The 21160-nt window shown below is 36.9% G+C and overlaps 1 protein-coding gene across 3 annotated transcripts in view; it reads left to right on the top strand.

Moving 5' to 3' along the window:
- WWOX (WW domain containing oxidoreductase) overlaps positions 1-21160 on the top strand; it is a 481619-nt gene that overhangs the window by 105800 nt on the left and 354659 nt on the right. For 2 of the 3 annotated variants that reach the window (XR_007890610.1, XM_051629650.1), the window contains exons 7-8: positions 1549-1734; positions 5367-5631. Coding sequence is in view for 2 of the 3 variants with exons in the window: in XM_051629650.1 (XP_051485610.1) it covers positions 1549-1734; positions 5367-5631 (451 nt within the window). In the remaining variant the exon portion in view is untranslated. Of the gene's footprint in view, positions 1-1548; positions 1735-5366; positions 5632-14523; positions 15937-21160 lie in introns of those variants that run through there. The other variant, XM_051629652.1, reaches the window with a different exon arrangement.

Below are 21160 nucleotides of genomic sequence, written 5' to 3'. Positions count from 1 at the left end.
AAGATATTACACGTCTAAATGTCACTGACCAAAAGGCAAATCAGAAATTCAGCACTTCAGAAAATGAGCTTCTCAAAGTACTCAGATGTTTCATACTGCTTCTGAAGCTTTTTGTTAAAATTGTCCAAGTTGGCACAGGTACAGATATTAGGTTGTTACCTTCTTACTAAAGCAGACTACGTTGGTAACTTCCCAGTGGGTTTGAAGTTGGAATTTATTTTAGTAAGGAAATACAGCCTACTATTTATGTTGGTGCCTATGTAGCACCTTCACTATTCAGCTGAGGTGCATTTGATGCCCACAGAAATGTGTTGGGTTTTTTTTCAATCTGGACTACCAAAATCTGGGGTTTTCAAACAGTCCTGAGGGAATCTAATTACTTATGTTTGTTTCACAGCCTGGGGCTTAATGTTGCACATTATTTTCCAGAATTCCTTTTGCAGATGCTTAGAGTTGCAGGATATGTGTCCTTCAACAACTCAGAAAAATTATCTGACTCTGGGTCTCCTGTCATCTTTTGTGTGTAGGGCTATAAGGAAGTACTTGAAAAGAACAGAGGGCAAGCAGCTATTTTTCCTAGCTGTGCTTCATTTATTTTCTTTAGAATTAGGGTTTGTGTTGGGTGGTTGATTTTATATCATGGGATTTGGTCAGTTGTAGTAAAGACATAATAGGCTGGAACAGGTTAAACAAACAAATGTCACAGATCTTAATATTGTGTTGTTAGGACATCACAGGTACTAGTGCAGCAATGAAAGGTATTTGGCAGTCGTTACTTCGTGCGACCTTTCCTGTTTAATTATACAAGGGCCAGGGATGGCAGAGACAGCCTTTCGGGTCTAAGGTTTACAGCTCAAGTATGCTTGCTGAGGTCTGCTGCATCAGGCTCTGACTCAAGGACAAGAATACACTCTTGGTGCCAAGGTTTCCTGAGAGATGAAAGAATCTAGCAAATGTAGATCTGTCTGAGGTCTGAGAACCAGAGTCTTTGCCGTGTTTCGAAAGGATTTGAAAAAAAGACAAGAATATAAAGGGTGGTGTTGTCCTTGATCTTGCTGTGGAGGTTGGGAGGGATGCAAGATGTATAGCAGATTACAGGGGAGACATCAAGGAACTGGAAGTTTTCTGGACCTGGTTTTTGAATGAGAGAGGTATGTGACAGTCTAGATTCTTTTCTAGCTTAGTTTGTTAGCACCGAACTCTTTACAAAGTCAATTGGGAATGCTTCATTTCAAGTTCCTTCATTGTGGCATTTCTATTTAAACTGGGTTAGCTGAATTCAGTGAGGGAGGATTTTGTCTCAAGGATCTCATATGTACTGTGTGCAGTTTTTTTCACCAAAGATTACAGCTTCTGGAGGATGCTTTTATTTCCCAAATCAGTGTTTATCAACCTGTATTTTTTTAACTTCAGCCGTTCTGCTGCCAAAGCCTTCACACCTACACCCAAGACATACCTTGTCCCTGTTCACAGAGTAATGAATTATATGTATTTCAGTAAGGTTTCCTTTTCCTGATTTGATTTTATTCAATACTTCTGATCATTCAGGCCTCTTCACATACTGATCTGCAATGCTGCTGTGTTTGGTGTTCCCTGGTGCTTGACGGAGGATGGCCTGGAGACCACCTTCCAGGTGAACCACTTGGGACATTTCTATCTTGTCCAGCTTCTGGGAGATGTTTTGCGCCAGTCATCTCCTGCTAGGGTTGTGGTGGTGTCCTCTGAGTCACACAGGTAGGTGAACGTTACCTTTGACTTAGCTGAAATCTCCAATCCTTAGAGCATGGAATGGCTATGGCAGAACTGCAAAAGTTTTTGAAAACGAAAGGCACTGCTCTAAAGCATTTGCATTTAAATAATCTTTTTTAAAATAGAAGCATTACTAATGCCTGTGGATGTTACTGGATTTGGCTCTGTTGCTGGATAAAGTGTGTTCTAGTTTTATAACAGTGTGTAGGTATTTTTTGATCATTCTTTGTATGAATGCAGATTTTCACTGCATTTCAGGCCACTCATTGATTTTGCGAGGAGATGGAATAATAATTGATTAAATCTGAATGGCATGACCTATATTGATTTGTCATTCAACAACTTCAACATCTTACCAAGAAGAATGTGCAGTTATTTTAGCAGGAGAAACAATGCAATTAAAAACTGCTAGATGAAATCCAATTGTTTTATAATGAGAAATTAGGGAATTCAATGCAGACATTAGCTGTATAATTTTAAAATGGGAAGTAGTGTAGTTAATACGTGTTAGAAATCTGGCCATGCCTCTTTTTGTGAATTTTTTAATTAAAATGTTAGATGCTGGTCTTTTCTCTTGGAGGAGAAGTACAGTTGGCAAAAAAGGCGATGATGAGGTTTGCCTTATTTCAGACAAGCTTGTGGTGTTTGTGCTAATAACTGAAAAGACAGATTTGATTTAAATAAAGTTCCTTGTGCAAAATGCATGCCCCAATTCAGAATTTTAGTGGGCATGAACTACTTACTGCATTCTGACTTAGTTCAGGGAATGCAGGATTAGGCCTGTAATGTCCAGCCTTAAACATTACTGTTGATTTCTATTTCACTTTTGGTCATGAGTAACAGCTCTAGGAAAGCCAAAGGAAGAATGTGTAAGTGTTCTTTCCCCCCCACCCCTCCCCCTTCATATTTCTGAAATGTTTTAGTGACCCAGAATGAAGCTTATTTTTTTAATCATGTTTCCATAAAATGTAACCCCAGGGACCTGGTAGAGAGAGACCAGCCAAGGGTCAGGCTGAAACCTTTATCACTTCCAAACACAGGGGCTTATGGTATAAATGACACACTGCAGATAGATTTACTTTTGCCATTTTAAATTTATGATGGCTGAAATGAAAGGAAGCAATAGAAAATGCCAGTAATAATCCTCCCCGGTGTTAAAAGACATGAAATGTCTAGTAATTAGGTGGTAACAAAATCTGGACATCCTTATCTTTGCAAATCACACCAGGTTTGTGAAAGCAAGTAGCAGAGTCCTGTTAGGAGAGAGGGAGGCTACTGCAGGGCAGACAAGATAGCTCTAGAAATAAATCTGCCAACTCCAATCACTTGCCAGATGTGGAGGGCACAACGGGATACAGATAAATGAGCTGTTATTTAATGGGAGATTATGTTGAATTGTCAGCTGCTTGTTCCCCTTTGTAAGTTTGTATCTCTGATAGTATTTTAAATGACATCTTTGTTTTTCACTGTATTAAGTGCTACGTGTAACTAGAGCTCACGTCTCTGGAAATCTTTATCTGTTTTTGAAAATATTTTTTAAAGTGCTCATTGCTAAATTAGTAAGATCAGCCAAGATTCACAGAAGCCCATCAAAAAATAAGTAACAGTCTATGTTTGAATAAAAAAATAAACACAACTAGTATATTCACCTTCTTCTAAGGGGTCCAGTTGGTATACTATGTCATATCTTAACACTTAAACTGATCATTGTAAATAACTACTTTTCCCTCCAAAATCTGTTAAATGGCAAGAAGTTGATGTAAGGAGTTAGTTTAGACATTAGGTGTTACTGGGTAGTAGTACTTTCTGACCTACTTGAGAACTCTGAGCCCTAAACTGTGTTGTAAAACAGAAGTGTTGGTATCTAATTACTTCCATAAACCTTGGCTGGGACTTTTTGCTGGAGTCAAGACCCCCTGTTAGGGGAAAAATAAAGTCCCATGTTTGCAGAAAATATTATACTAGCCTGCTCCAAGGCAAAATATTTATTTGCCTCTCTGGTTCTTCATTCGATTTTAGTTACTTCTCTGGATTCAGCAGAAATGAATTCAGTTGAAATTAAGCTTTTGGGTGCTTTAAGCACATCATATTAAAATCAGAATAATAAGTAGGTTGACTTTCATTCTGTCTTTATTTCTGTGTTGTTAATTTGATTGTACAGCCCTTATCTGACTGAATTCAATGAGATTGCCGACATAAGTAAGATTGACTCCCATAAGCACTGGCAGGAATGGACTCAAAATATGCCACCGTGCTTCCATTATACAGTATACACAAAGTATTTTGTTTATGGATTATTTTTGGTGTCATAAATTACTACTTGAGGAATGAATATAGGAAATTCCACCCAGAATAGTCTTGTTAATTTGGGAAATATGTTTTTTCTAACCAAAAATTATGAAAGAGAAATTTTGTTGCTGAAAGAGAAGGGCTAATTCTGCAAGATACAGAACATGCTGGATGCCTCTTGAGTTAAAATACTGTATTTGCTTTTCTCTGAGAGTATTATAATTCTGCTCACAGAGTGAATGCAGAAATTTGAGCTGATCTCTTTATTTCTGGGCATGAGATACAAAATTAGTAAAGATATTTTTAAACATTTTTCTAGTGTGTACCATAATTATGTTTATCCCTGTCCTCCCCAGCTGATTCTGAAAACTCCAAGTATTAAAAAAGAGCTTGCTAAATCCTTTTTATTTTTAGTAGGTCTTCTGAGTGAAACATAGATCTGTAACTAAATGTAGCATTGTTTCCTAATCTTAAGCTATACCAATAAAATAAATTAATAAACAAACATATATAAAGATTTTAAGAGTTGGGTGGGGAAATACTGTATGAAAACTTACTTTTTTTCATCTGTCTTTAGAACATTCACTACCTTGTTATTAAGAAAAAAAAAAAAAAGGAAAGAAACAAACAGCTGGTGTTTAATGACTCTGTCAGACCCAATTAAAAAACATCAACTAGTTACTTTGATTTGTGTTCAGCCATGCCATGGGTATACTTAAAAACATTATACTCTGCCAGAACTCATTTTGGCTTTGTTTATGTTTATCTTTTAAACATATAAGACTATTGATGGCAAGTTACCAAGGTTATAACCCCTTTATATTCATCAATTTTTAATCTAAAAAAGAGTCTAAGAGGCAGTGAGACTCATCCATAGTTACTTGAACACTTCAATGAAAGTGTGCAGTATGTGAACACTGGATGAAATAGTCAGGGGAAGAAGGGGAAATGGAAGGATGCTGGTTTTTCTCTGCTTCTACTGCAGAGTTATTTTATGTATTTCTTCCAAGTTCATTGTGCTTTTATGCATCTTCAGTGAAATCTCTTTTTGGATTTAAAATAAAGTGATGTGTAAGTTGTATCTGATGCCTTTGAATCATTAAAGCCATTTTTTGCTTGTTTTTATTTATCATTTGTTTTTGGTAATTATTCAATAATTTTACTGCTATGTTAGGTCTCGAGCAGTTTCCAGTAGATGCTTTCAACTACTAAATAAGCTGTTTATGTTGTTTCTGGTCAAGTTCTACTCTGTTGTCTACATTTTATGTTGTTCTTAATGAGAGCTAAATTAACTCTGGGGTATCTGAGGCATCTTTACTGGTTTTTAGATTTACAGAAATCAAAGACTCCTCTGGAAAACTTGATTTCAACCTGCTTTCTCCATCCAAGAAGGAGTATTGGGCTATGTTGGCCTACAATCGCTCCAAGCTTTGCAATATACTCTTCTCTAACGAGCTAAACCGACGCCTTTCTCCCCATGGGGTGACATCTAATTCAGTCCATCCTGGAAACATGATGTACTCCTCCATTCATCGTACCTGGTGGCTGTACACCCTGCTGTTTACTTTGGCTCGGCCTTTCACCAAATCCATGGTAAGTGAATGACTTACAGTATTTTACACATCTTCATTGTTCAAATCAGGGGGGTAAAGTTACAAAAATCCAGATGTGTGTATCTGCTTTGACCTATTGCCTTTTATAACCACAACTCTGACTTTAATGACAAGCATTGTGCCAAGATAGTGAGTGCTCTAGGAGAGGATTCTTCAGCCATTTTAGATTAGTATTGTCAATCTTTCAGTAAAGGTGTCTTGTTTGAATGTATGCTTTTCACTGTGGTTAAGACAGATTTACATCCTAGATCTGGGATACTTTAGAGCTATTTCTACTCAGTATATGTAAAACATTAAAAAAAATGGTTTTTATTTTTAAGTAGAATATGCTTGACTGTGTTTTTTATGTAAGCAGATGCCCTAGTTAGAAAAGATACTACAGACATTATTAACAGCTGAGGGAAAGTGCTTTCAGTGGTAAAAGCACGTTCATTCATATTTAAAAAACACCAACAATTTCCTTGATTTGTATAAAGCACTGAAGGCAATGGGTGTTTTCCCTTTGTCTCCGTTGGACTTTGGACTGGAACCATGACACAAGGAATGGCTCTGCAGTTCTTTCATAGCTAACATTATGAGGCCTCATTACATAAGAAAATGTAGCCTCTCCTTGAAGGGGTTACTTTTATCCCTCAAACCTCTGACTCAGGTTATTTAAAAGGCATCCTAAGTCTTTTTTTTTAGGGAGAGGATGACTTGCTTCACTGAGTACTGGCTTCCTTCAACCTTATTGGCTGTTTCTCATCCCTTATTTGCTGACAAAGAAGGGTATTCCCAAAGTGGAACAGGGAGAGGAAGTCTCCCTTGAGTGCAGCTACGAACCAGGGAAATTAAAAGATTCATACCTCTGGTTTTAAAGAAGACTTGACAGCTGACAAGAGTGGTTGTGGTGTGACCTTCCTGTCTCCCTTACTCACTGAGCTGTAGATACAAAGCAAATTCATTGGTATTATTTGAAAAAGAGCAGAAAAGGAATTGTTGAGCCAAAGGGATCCATCCTTTAGTAGCTTAATCTACTGCATGACCTATAGTAGCTGAACTATACAGGAATCCATATATATATATATAATATATATTCCACCATCAGTGGTGGAACTTGTGTTATAGCTGCACTTAAAGGTTTGCTTGTACTTTCCATTATCATTGAGATAATGAAAATAATCCTAATTTATACTGGGTTAATGGAAGTGGAAAACACATCTTTTAGTGTTTAAAACTCTGCTAAAATGTCCAAAACGAAACAGCTTCTTGAACAATACTGAATCTTCTAAAAGACCCATGTAGCAATAATATAATCACTCTGAAATGATGCACCAACGATGTGTCAGGCAGGAGAGTCTTCACACCTCTAACCTCTGCCTGCAGTTTCCAGCCTGTACATATGCAAAATCTATTTATGTCCATGGGACTGGTAAGTGAGTGTTCTGACACCTGGGGATAAGTAATAATATCTTTCAAGAGCATGTTTTTTTTGACTTGGATCTTTTAAATCAGGTCTCTGCTGTGTTAGGGTAGTTTGTAAAACAAATTCTTGGAGTTCTCTTGAGAATGGATATGTGAATGTTACCAATGTCTTGTGAAAAGGATCCAGTCTGTGGAACTTTAATGAATTATTAGTTTTATTTGCTCTAACATATTTTCACCAAGGAACTTTTGTGTTTGTTGCTCAGATAATCTCATCCTCTAAGGAACAAAATAAAACACTGAAATTCATTTTCAATTCTTTACAACAATTGATAGTGGGCTTTTTTATAGCGTCTATTCATTTATGGATGGTATATAAAAGATAATACAAAATATGGTACAAAAAATAATGGCACTGAATAATAGTGTAGTCTAGTCCAAGCTCAGTAACTCCACTGAGTCCTTTGTGTTTGTGTGTATTTGGCTGAGGTTATTTGAATGCTACAACGGAGAGTATGGGTTGAGCATAAGCATCAGTTTTATAACTCACATTCTGATATGAATTATGTTCCCCTGAACCTTACCAATGTTTTGATTGCCAGAAACTGGAAAAGTGCCCCTTCCTGGGTATGCAGACAAGCTGAGTTGAATTTCTCCACATCATCACACTTTTTTTTTTCCTGAATTGTGCTCTTATCAACCTGGAATAGACTTTGTTGAGGATCTTTTTGTGGGCTTCTTCTCAGGATTTCTGTGGCAGCTCACCCCAGAAGCAGAGTGTTCTGGGAGTGTATCTTAGACCTTAAAGCTGCAATCCCAAGGTTGTGAACTGGTCAGCTCTTGAAACATAACACAATATTCAAATCACCAATAGTTATAGGTATACAGGAAGTAGTTTTGTTAAGTAGAGCACTGGAAACTGAAAGACAGTTCCTTTTTTCCTGGCCACCCACAAAGATTTGCTAGACAATCAGGAGAACAGGTAGGTTTTTTTTGTGGAAAAGAATAGTTGCAAATAAATTGCCATTTTATTACTGTAGTAACTGCAGCTCTGCTAATGTTCAAAAGACAGCTCTTTCACTTCCCACTTTGGTAGTTATTCAGTAAATTGGAGAAGCTTATAGTATAATTAAATGTAAACTGAAACAAGTAGCCACTGTAAAGAAAATATTGGAAAAGAAGCTCTGCAGTAACTGAGTAGTCCACGCTTAAGTTTATCTGGTTTGACCTATGGTTTTTTAGGGTTTTGCTTCCTTGGGTTTTTTTCCAAATTTTATTTATTTTTACCTCTTTCTTTCATGCTCTTTCACTCAGTTTTTCTCCTTCTCTCTTTCTGTCTCTTCTCTCTCTTGTGGGTTGGCTCAAGAACATTTTTACTAAGTTGTTTCTTTTGTTTTAAATTAATGGTAGTTATTCAGAGTATATCTGATTTGTTGCTGTTTACAAACAGGATTAAAATTAAATAAACTCATTGTAAGATTCAAGCTTATATTGAGTATGTTGTGTCACCCCCAGGTGATTTTGAGAGTGTACAATGGCATAAAAAATTAGAAGCAGAGTGCCATTATCACACACTCGTGCTAGTCTTACATAGAACCAAATATTTTTCTTGGCAGGTAACAGAGCTGAAATGATACCGTGTCTTAGAGCAGCAAGAGCTTAACAGATGTTTTAGTGAGCTGAGTTTTCAAATCCTTTCACATTAGGAAATGGCTAGGGTTTGTAGAAGTTCTGAGACTATTGAGTTACATTTCCTGTTGCAGTGCAAAGCCAGCCATTGTGCTGGAGTTCTAGCAGATGTGTTACCCCTTTTTAATGGTTGGGAATATAACATCAGTTCTGTTGCTGAGATGTAAATTACAAGTCGAAGAGCTCAACCTGTCTCTTTAAGCAGCCAGTTAGCTGCAATAAGACCATTCTGCCATTAATTTTTCACCATGTAAGAAACTGATACTTGAACTGTTATTTGATTTTTCCCCTCTCCCCCAAAGATAATTGCTTTTCAGAAGTAGATTTTGTATTTAAACTATTTGCTTTTGGGAATTAGAAGGAGTATTTTTAAAGGCCCCAGTCTTCTGCATTTCTTAGTTTTACAGAAAACAATGAATTCTTGTAGTTCTGATGTTATCCCAGGAGTGTTTGAGGCTGTTGGCATCTATTGCAATGCTCATATGAACAGGAGGAAACCCCTGTGCCTACCACTGCTTCACTGGTTTTACTTTTGCAGTATGTTGGTAGTGTCTAAATTTCTTGTGATGAGTTGCACTCACACCTAACAAATTCAGAAATGCTATTCTGGCAAGAAATGAATCTGCCATCTATAGGAATGACTTGCTTCTGCCTAAGGATCACATCTATTTTCTTCGGATAGAAGCCCAAAAGAGGCCCTGCAATCAAATCATCTTCTCTCTTTCTCCCCTGTTCTTTGCTAAAGAAGCTGGAATAACCCATAGAGCTGGGGATAGTATTCTCTTCTTAAGTAAACATTTTTTGCTGTCCAGAGATCTGTGTGGGCTGTGTTGAGTTGATGTTGGCTTCCATTACTGAATTCCCAGTTCAGGCCAAATTCTGCCCTCAGCTGTGCATGTTCAACTCCAAGAGCAGTCCTGGGTAGGGTGGGTATGTGCAGATTTCAGCATAGAATTTGGCCTCTATTTCTTCCCCAAGACATTCCTGAAAATGCACTGGGGTTTCTTGAAAAGCAACAGGCACTTATTTTTTAAAAGAACCTGACAGTTTAGATACGATCAAAATGGCAGTTTCTTTTCTCAAATTGAGAAAATTTGGGCAGGGAGTAAAAGAGGAAGGGACAGTGAAAGGGGACTATCTACAGAATATTACCACTGGTAGAGAGGACAGAAGTCACATCTGCAGCTCTCCTGTTTTATGGGTTAGTGCTTAAAGAGTAAATGTTAAAGAGATGCTAAGCAACAGCTCTCTCTCTTTTTTTTTTAAACACACATATTTGTGGACTGTACCTCTAGTAACATGGAAGGAAAATTATTGTATTGAACCCTGATGGCAAATGCTTCCTTGCAGAATACTGCTATTTAAAATTGACTGAACTGGGTAAAAGGAAAGATGTGGAAGAGTATTTTGATTGGTAGTAAAAGGATGGTAAAGAAATGCCTCCAAAATAATCATCAATTGTTTTGCAAGGATGGTTCAAAAATTCTTCTATGCACTTTAGATTTTCTGTGTGCTATCTAGTAATAAAATATAATACAAGCTAGTTTATTATCAAAATTACATTTCACTGATACATACTTAAACTTCTTGCTAAAATAAATGTAGCATGAAATATGAGGGCAAATTAGATCCATCCCCCATAATCCACACCACAGGAATGGAAAGTCTTTGTAAAAACCTATCTATGTGCCAAACAGAACAGCTCAGGGTCTCTGTGCAGAAGAGCACTCAGGAAGGAGCAATGGCCATGGAATTTGCTGTGTTCAACACACCCCATTAGCTGTTTGTAGAGCAGCTATGTTATGCCCTGTAGTTTTGTGGCGGAAGTAAGGAATTTCTTCCTCTCCCTCTAGATCCTTGCAGAATTTCAGAATGTCCTGCTAAGTGTGCGGGCTGTAAGACAGGAAACATTTGGTCCATAATGTTTTCTATTACATGTAATTAAATTAGAATTTGAAATTAATAATGATATTTCCCTATTTTTCCCTGAAAAAGCCTTCTTGAATTAGAAAGCTAGATATACACTTTGTGGAATGTCTGCACACAGGTCTGAATTGTCCACAAATGCTAATCTTCTGTGCAAACTCACATCCAGCCCTGTCTGCCACCTTATCCTCTCTCCTGCCTGAAATCTGAAAAAGATTGGCCTCATAGGTAGTTAACCGCATAGAACAGAGTATGTCTTTCTGAAACTTGCAGAAAGTCAGTCTTGCATTGTTTTTTACTCACCATCACTTGCAGTGCTGAACTGCAGCTGGAGTGCCGTGGTGTCTCTGAGGTGTTACGCAGCATTCATCTGCTCAGAATGTATTGCATAAACTATAAGAAAGCAAATTTCTGTTGTATTATGAGTGTTGAGGTGCTTGGGTGACAGGCAAGATGTTGCAGTCTGGCAGAAACAGCTGAACAGGGTATTTAGCCTTTTTTTTCTTCTTTGTCCCTTTACCTTTGTGTTTTTGTGTCATGACTTGCTATTAGGAACTTGCCTCATGATGGTAGTGTTCTTGGGGTCTTTCCCATAATGAAACATCATCGTTTTTTTATTTGCTGGGAATAATCTGTTAAAATGTAGTGATTTCCTGTATAAAAAGATGAGTGAACTTAAATGTCTTGAAGATCTTTTTAAAAATTGAAACAGACTGCCTCCATTTTTTCATGCATTTATTTGGTGCTAATGGAAACATGTGGCTTTAACTTAGGAAAATGGCAGCTGTGGTCTAGAACAATTTTATATCTACCAGCATAGGTTGTCATATCTCTCAACTAAGGTAGTAATTCTTACCTTTGCTACTGGTCTTCCTTTGCTCACTCTTGAACAGATTTACATTATATCAGTATATCGTTAGATTAATAATTTTAAGAAGGACAGTAAACAAAAGGGATTTTCTTTTAAATAGTTATGTATTTTTTGCCTAAAAAAGGGTCATCTCTGATGACTTTGTAGCCTAGCCAGCAGTGACAATTGCTGGCTGCAATCACCATGCATTGCTGAGGCCAAACACAAGTGTGCCCCAAAGCTCTCCCATGCCTTTTGCTTTGTTGCAGAGCCCTCTGGTTGCCCCCCACTGCACCCCAGAGCCCCTCGAGTGCCCCCCACTTCACCCTAGAGCTCCCTGAGTGCCCTCATTGCACCCTAGAGCCCTGTGGGGGTCCCCCGCTGCACCCCAGAGCCCCCTGGTTACACTTACTGCAGCTGAGGCGACTCAACCCCTCATGACCCCACCATTTCTCATTTCAGTGCCTGAGCAAGGTCACTTAGACAGTTTGTTGTAAATAACACAGTAGAATCCAGACCTTCTTAGTTACCAGCTAGCACATAAATCACAGGATTATTCATTTTCTTTAATAACAAGAGAGTAATAGAGACAACGTTTTTATGAATGAGATAACTATAATCAAAAGCAGAGTCAATGTGCTGTAGTTCATTTATAATGATCCAATGATCTGTTTCTAGCAGCCTAGAAAGATGGTCTCAAATATTAACAGTGATAAAACTTGACTTTTTAGCTAGCTGTGAGTTTCTGATAACTTTTTTTATAAAAAAGTCCCTAGCAACTAATTTTTATTAAAGATTCTTAACTTTTTGGGCAGCCCTATAGCTGCTATGCTGTACAGCTAGCAAGCAAATTAAGTGCAGCCAAATACGAATTGTACAAGGCACTTCCAGTGGACCAGATATTTTCAGCTATTGAAATTCTGGTACTGTGAGTGACATGAAATGTGAAAGACAAAACCCATGTGGGTTAAGATGTAAAATGGCAAATATGGGTTCCACTTCAAACTGTTGCCATCTGCCAAACTTTAGAAGCTGTGAGATGGCATTAATGATGGGTGGAAGAGTTATGAACAAGTATTTGTAAGAAGTAATTGTGTTTCATTACTTTTTTTTTTTTTTTTTTTTTACTTTCTTAGTTTTCTTCCTTTAAATCAAGAATCAAGTTTCTTGATGAGTTTAGAGTCCAAGAGCTAAATTACTTTCAGCTGTGATTTTTTTTAAAAAATGTAAATCTGTTGTTTATTCCTTAAATGAGGAAGAATCAAACTCCCTCTGCATCACTAAACCTTGAGCTGAGACCTTCTTGTCAATGTCACCTGATGTGGCAATTAGGTAATAGTGCATCTTTTACTTCCTTCCAGTTCATCCTTGTCTTTTATGTGCCTGCTGATACAGCTGCATACACACCTGCTGATAGATAGCTCTTTAGGAAACAGAGCTGCTGATCCACACATCTAAAGTTTAGTAAAAGTAAGGTTTTTGGACCAAGTTTAGTTTTTCTTTCTTTGACCTCTGAAAGTTAAAAATCTTATGCCCAAATTTAAAATGGTAAGTGGTAAAAATAATTAAATGACATAACTGAACTTTGCTAGCCTGTGCCATTTGGTAAGCATAACTCACAAGGCAATATACATTTTGTGGATTCTAGAACATGGTTTATCTTTCCTTACATTTTTTCAAGTTGGTATTTATGAACTGACAGATGTTCAGGAAACTTGAAGCTTTTATTTGCCATATTTAAAATAGATGAAATATCAAATTATTAAAAGAGAATGCAATGTAAATGCTATTTTATGGGAGTATTTAAATGCATTTTCTTAATTGGGGGACACAGTGCTTAGTTACATTAATATTTCCCTAGATCTCTTTGGATATCTGAGATGTTTTACCATAACACAGCCTTTTCATTTATCTCTCTATCATCTTTGAAGAGGTGCCATACCACTTTAAACAATTCACCAATCAGTTTCATATGATGAATTCTCTTTAATCATTTACATTCAGAGAAAGTCAAATATTCCATAGGAAGCCAAAGTAATCTAACAGAATGTATAGTGTTTGTGCAGCTGGATATCTTATTTATTTGAAGTTCTCAGGGAAATCTCTTCTGACTTTACAGAAAAGATGGAAGAGTAAACAGTAAAAGTGTCCAAGTAATGTGAGCTAGAAAGTCATTTTGCTAGAGAAAAGTCATTAAAAAAGTATATTTGCAAGGTCCAAAAATAATACAGTATATCAAATGCAGAGTGCTACACAATGTTTTGTCAGTATTCTCACCATTTTTACATATATATGTGCGTGTAGGTATGTGTCTATCTAAATGAAAAATATTTAATATTCCTGGATAGGTGAACACAGTAAGACTGTGTTTTCCTGAAAAAGTGATTTATCTGTTTGGTTTTTGGTGTGTGACATGTCATTCGTCAACATGTGGGCATTCCCTGGACATGATAACTGTATAACTGAATTAACATACCCCAAAACTTTCTTCCAGGAAAGCTGTTGAAAATGTACATGTATGTATAGAAAACTCATCTTTCTAGGCTTTTGGGAGGTATTCTTCTGTGACACTAATAGTGTTTCTAGTTCTTGTCAGTTCTGTATTTATAGGTATCTTTCATTCTCCAGAGGAAAATATGAGGGAACTTTCTGGGTTGGGTTTGTTGGTTTGGGGATTATTTGTTTTTTTGCTGTTACAGATGTGACTGTGGTAATTTTCTGTTTTGTAAAGGTAAGACTCAAACTGCAGGATGTTCCTCAGCCAGCTTGGAGCATTGGCCAGGTTCCCATGTGAAGGGATATAGGTCTGTGGTTGATGAGACTGTCCTAGGGAGCATGTTTACTTTTTCCACTGGATATTCACCAGTATTTCGTAGTTCAGTAGCTTCCACTGTATAACACTCTCAGAGAGTTATTGAGAACCTTAGCTAGATAGTGTTCAGATCTTGAGCTTCCATCTATCATAGTCCTAGTTTATTTACTGTTCCTGTGCCTTCTTTCTAGGTAGGAGTGTGTTTCTTCTTCTAATTTTTTATGTGATTCAAGAACTACACTCAAGAATAGAGGAGGAAGATTTGGCCAAAAAAACCACCACAACTTGATTGAATCCATTTGCCAGTTAAAATATTAAAATGTTTCTATGTTTGTTGTTTGTTATATGGCCTGAGTTTGTGTGATTTACTTGTAATAAAGTGGCAGGTTTTACTAATTATAAAGCATCACATTGAAATGCTAAAGATAGCAATGTTGAATAGTGCATCTTACATAAAAGTAATTTTTGAGATATATAGAGAATTTTTTGTCTTGAAAAAGATGATCTGCTTGTTCCAATCATGCAGGATTGATTTGCTAGTGTTGTGGATTTCCATCTCCTATAGCAGTTCTCTCTTAAAGAGTTGACATTCCCACAAATGGAGTTTTTATACAAGTGCTGCTTTTGTGGATGGTACTTTCAACTCTAATGTATTTAAGATAGATATTGCTATGAATTCAGGAGAATGTTAATCAGGTGTAGGAATTGAAAGTTACTGTGGGCTTGTTTTTCATGTTTGTTCACAACATTGCTAGTTTCTATTCTTTGTAATAGGTGACTGTGTGTATATGAGTGGCTGGTGACACAACTAACTGATTATGGAAGTATTTACTTGAGTGTTGGGTACCAAACGTGATGTAAAGGAACAGATTGTAGAATTATTCTGAACTGGCAGGTTGTTACTGATTTCTCTTTGAATGCTATACCCACCACTATGCAAAAAATACTGAAGAACATTTCAAGTTTACAAGCTAGAGCATAAGCATACCTGGAAATACTAGGATTAAAGTTTTCATTGAAACACTCTGGAATGCAGGTGTTTTTCTTACAGTTGCCTTGCCTGTCACTGTAATCTATTAATGAATGTAATTAGGGTTTTTTCATTTTGCTAGAAAATTGGAAACACTATTCCTTTACACTGAGCAGCATTACTGTTAAAATGTTGTCCTGAGATGTCAAACTAACATGAAGATGAATACTACCAGTACAAGAAAACTAATTTAGCACTTCAAATAAAACAACTGTCTTGGCAATTTTTTATGATAATGACTTTGTAACAGTGTCATTTAGAATCTGATTGTCTACTCAGGCCAAATAGTTCATCCCATCCCAAATAATGTGGTTGATCTAACAGTGTTAATTAAGGAGCAGAGGTATGATCTGCACAGGGATATGGGGTGTCCTGGTGCTCCCTGCCTCAGCACTGCAGAGATCCCTCTCCACTGCAGAGCAGTGTTGTGCCTGTGTAGGAAAGGAATTTCTCCACTGAAGTTCCCCAAGGGAAAGGCCCAAAATATCAGTGCACTTGAGCAGGTAGGCAGGGTCTTAGAGTGGTTGAGCATCTGAAAAATCCTTCCATATTTCCTCTTGTGGACTGGGCATATATGTTGCAATTCTGCTAGTAATCTGATAGCATAAATGTAAAAACTTGTCATTATTTTTCTGTACCTAGTGCTAGTAAAATAAAGGTTCTCTGGGAAACACATTTATTTTGGTTTTTGTCGAGATATCATGAGTAAACTGGAAATGAGTTAACTAGTTCTGCCAAGAAACAAGGTCCTACCCTGAGCTGAATGGCCTTAGAGCTACTCTGATGCCATTTGCTGAACTAGTATGTATGAAGTGAGCTTCTCTCTCAGCATTTGCACCGAAAGTGGTGACTTTGAGAAATAAGATGGGTTGAGTTCTTCCATGCCTTTGATAAGAAATATATGTGAATTTCCAACTTTTAAAGGAATTATAGCAGAAAGTATCAACAAAGCTGGCAGTTCCACTTGCGATATAATATTTTTTGTCTCCTTTTAACTTCATGTTTCTAAATGAGATGTTTTCATATAAAATGTATTTTTAATGAAACAATATCTGACCTTATTTTTGGTGGCGAGGCAAAATTGATCATTATTGCATTACGTGTGTGCTTATTCAATAGACAGTAACGTGGCATTTTAAATGGCCTTCAGCTAAGGCCAATTATGCTCTTCAGAGCACAATCCAGACCAGTGCTTGTCTGGGAAAATCAAATACTGTGCCTGCATACTCAAGACCTGCAAAACTGACCACATAGCTCAATGCTTTTTCTGCTGTTAGGAAGGGACAGAAGACGCATCAGAAAACTTTGGCACTCTCCACAGCAAAAAATCCTGTAAATTCAATCTAATTGCTAATCTATTCCCCTAAAATAATGTTTATAATTGGCAATGAAATGTTACTGGGCCAAATTATGTGGTTATTCCTGTTCACTATCATAATAAGGAAAAAAGCCTTTAGCTCTTCTGCTACCTTTCCCTGTTCCCTTTTGCTGGCAGGTACATCCATTAAGTAATCATATTGTAGTGCTCAGAAGTTGGAAAGAAAGGGTTTTGCAGACCTGAAATAGAGACTTCGAGGCCTGGAACAAAGTCAGTCTACTTGCTTTAAACATTATGTCTACTGAAATATTTGTAGTCTGTTGTCCCTCTCTGTTTTGGGAGATTTTTTGAGAATCCTTCCCAAGAATATATTTTAAACCAGGCTGAATGACTGTCTAATGGCATAAAGTGCAATTGCTATGGAGGGACTGTCACACTGACCTATTGCCATTTCCCTGCACAATATCTGCCTTAACTTCCACGTCAAGTCCTGATTGAGGTAAAGAGAAGCTGGCAGAGAAGCAATGAAGTTTAACTTAACATTTCAATTTCATATCTATAGCAGGTTGGATAACATTCCATGTGAATGTGGTTCTCAAAAGGTAAAAATAAATTTTTTTTAAAAATAAAAATGAGTGTTTCACCGTAGCCACTGTAAATATTTGTAATGATATGTTTTGACCAAGGTAGTAAGAACAAAAATATTGAGGAGTAATTCACTGAGTTTCCTACAAAAAGAGCAAAAGTTGAAGATGGTTGCTTGTTAATTCTTTCAAATTACTGTGGTCAAAATCCAAATTCTCAGGCAACATGCTCATAAATATCCACATAGAAGGTAAAATATTCTGTTTGTATTCACTGTGCTAAGTCAAAACATTCACAGTTTCTGTTTAGATAAAAGAACACTTTTATTTGAGATAATAAAATGCAGTAGAATTAAGTGGAGAATTTCCTATTTTTTCCTCATTTTCAGATGATGACCCTTTTATACTAAACATTTATATTGTTGGGATTTTCTTTTTCAGTATTTTGAATGGTTTTGGAGGAAAATGTTTTCTTTTTTCTTTCCTGCTTTTTTTTTCTTTATCTTGTATATAAGTAGAGTAATGATTCCCAAATTACTACAAACAAGTCCTTGGATTTCAGACTAAGCATAAGAATCTTTAATCTAATAGGTGACTGTTTCCAAAATTCCAAGTGTGGTCATAAATGGATTGAATTGAAGTTATTTTCTACTTTTCATTGCAACGAATCTTAATGGATGCCAATTAAAAATGTTTACATATGTACTTACATTTCCCACTAAAACAACATGTGGAGTTTATAACATGACTTATACTGACAGATATTCACTGTTGTTTAATTCTTCCTTTTATCCACACACTTTTGAATTATGAATTATATCAATACTTAAATCTTTGTTTGTTTTAGGGAAGGTTCTTTTTTTTTTTTCCTCTTGGCACACGATATATGCACTAGCAAGTGCTTGCAGTTTCAGCTGCATTTAAAGAAATATTGTTGTAAGGCTTTTATGTGCTGTACTTCAATCAGCTAGTGCCAGCAGTATCCCAATAGAAAGACCCTCAACAGACCATTTTCAGCATTTTGCTTCAATTAAACTCCTCTGGTTTTAGCCCTCAGGCAATTTAGTACCTTTTTACATATGCACATTATGAACTTTTGACCAGGGTCTGGTAGTCATATATTAGATAGCAGCTTTTGAAAGCAGACTTAACAAGTTCCTCAGAGTATTACAGCCAGAGTCAGTTGTGGAAAAGGTAATTTAACCAACTTGCAGTGAGGCCATTCAGAATCTTACTGATGATCCTAAATATGTCTTTTTTTTTTTTCCTTGTTTCCTCTGGAAGCTGGTAGCAAGAGCTCTCAAAGAATGTGATTGATCTTTTATTCAGTAGCTAACGAGGGCTGTGATTCTATTAGTGCTCTACAAGGCAAGGGAACAGTGATTTAATGAAGTGTCTAGTGAGCTGGTCATAGATTTATCCTGTTGTCTCTAATTTGCAGTGCCATTGTGAGTGTAAAAGAAACTGCACTCACCCTGCCATTAGGCAGGTATTTCCTTAGTAAATTGTTGTAAGGTCAGGTGTAGTTATCTTAGAAAAGGCAATGCCTTACCTCCTCAATGTCTCAAGATGACAGCCGCTGTGCTGAGCACTCACTGGAGCGGAAACATGAAGATCAGAGGTCCGTCTCCAAGTCCCCCTTAGCTGATGCAGGAGCAGATGAACTGCCAAGTAGGACTAATAGAGTCATAATTGGCGATTAGAACTGGAAAGGTGCAATAACATCTTAATACAAACTGGCTTCTATTATAGTTAGTGTCAGTTGTTGTAAAGTTACATGGTAGCCTGAACTAGTTATGCGTCCTTTTCTCGCTTTCAAAAAATGAGGGAATGCATCCTAATAGTTGCAGTACAACAAAAATATCAGAGCATCAAAATTTGAGTTGCTTTAAAGTGACATTAATGTCTTCAGTACATTTACTTCGGCATGTAACCTGTCAGTCTTACTCAGAAATGATGCAGTTAAATTTTCCATAGAACTGTAGATAAAATAATCTCATAAATATACTTTGGTTTTCACATAAATTATCACTAAGTAGTGGGGTTTATTTCTGTCTGCTGAAGGCCACTGAATTTTAGTCCTGTTTATCTTTGCTAACACGAGATGTTATTTTGATGATGCTTATGATGTTGCAAATCTGTTCTTCACTGTTATGTTTTTCACAAACATCTGAGTCCAAGTTAGCTGAAAGCAGCCATTTTCAGGAAGAAGTTATCTTTGCATTAATTGCTTGTTAATTTAAGAAGACAGTTAAAGGATACATTGCCAGGAAGTTCAGTGTTACTGTTTCAGTCAGAAAGCTGTATTGAAAATAAGGAAGCATATCTCTTATGTGTGGTTCTTTCCTGGGTTAACATAGAACAGTAGATAAAGGAACCATCTTGAAATTTCTTTGGCATTTCATGGTGGCAGCTGGAGAATTCTCGTGTGTAAAAGTGGTCAAAGCTCACAATCAGAGGAGAGGCAATCAGAGACAAGATTGTGGGAGCATTAGTCCAGATTTGTTTGTGTAAGTCACTGGGATCTCAGCCTCATATTCCAGGCTCTGTGTATGTAGGTAAAGAAAAGTTTCTGATGCACAATGCATCAAATCTGTTTTAAGGAAAATTTCTAAGATCTCATATGCAACAGATGGAACTTTGCTTGTGTGAAGCAGCAGTAGCAGCAAGAAGACAGAATCATGATGACTTGTATCCTCATATAATTATAGCACATGCGTCACCAAATGGTTGTCATGTGCTCAGATGGATGATTTTGTTTTTGCAAAATAAAAATATTTTCAGTTGGATGAGCCCTTGAACCCCTGTGAACTTGACACCCTGTGGGATGTCATCTGGGAGCTCTCTTAAATACACAGATGCAATTAGTCTAGAAAAAGAGATATTGGGCTTTTAAATGAACAGCAAGAGGATTGAAAACAGTAAGCCAAACTTTCTAATTTCCTAATATTGACACTTCTGTCCCTCACAATCTTATTATTCTCTGCTGATCTACCATTTCATCAAAAAGTCTACAATGGAACTAAAAATCTAAGCCTTTTAGCCCATAGATCATTGCACTTGGTAAATGGCTTATTGTAGATTAGATAATGTGGTTCATAGCACATCCAAATCAATAAAAGGCTAGTCTGAACGTAGTAAAGTGCTCTCAGTCTGATTCTTTTTATTAAGTATATCTGCCATGAGCAAAGTGAAAATTCTGGTCTTTTTGCTTAACTGGATGTAAGGAAGACATTGCTTGGGTTTCTACATGGTTATTTGCTTTCTTAGAGAAGACCTGTCCCATATAGTTTTGTTTTATTTGAATCAAAATGGAATATGCTGTATGGCAAATGATAAAATCCTTACATCAGCAAAATTCAGAGCTCAATGGTTGGGTGTTCCCATTCATATCCCACTATAGAAATGAACAACTGAGGTCTCACATTTGTCAAATATTCAGTGTTATCTGTGAAATAACTACTTGTCGAAGTGTTCTTTTACAAAAATCAACAGCAAAAATTGGTGACTTCAGCAAATGAAGGTGGAGAATACTTTCATTTGGGAGAATTGTGAAAGAAATATTTTGAAGACAGAAAGGATGATTAGATACCAAAAAAGCTGTGGCATTTTCATCTAGGTCAGTAAAGGCCCAGGATTCACCTTTAATCCTACAGACACTCTGTGTGTAAATTAAAGGCTCCTTTGGCTGCTCAGCCCAGCTTCCCCTCTGTGGTCCATGTTATGTTTTCTCTGATACATGTGAAGAGTGAATTGGCAGATTCCTACAGTATAATGGATCTGAAAGAGGGGGTATCTGGTCTCCTTTCCGTTGTACCCTGTGGATGATCCCATGTTACTAAATACCAGATGGATCCACTTATTTATATGGAAGAAATTCAGCAGGCTTATATGTG

This window comes from Apus apus, chromosome 11, assembly GCF_020740795.1.
Source record: "Apus apus isolate bApuApu2 chromosome 11, bApuApu2.pri.cur, whole genome shotgun sequence".
Classification (NCBI taxonomy): domain Eukaryota; kingdom Metazoa; phylum Chordata; class Aves; order Apodiformes; family Apodidae; genus Apus; species Apus apus.
This window is presented reverse-complemented; position numbering and strand designations above follow the sequence as displayed.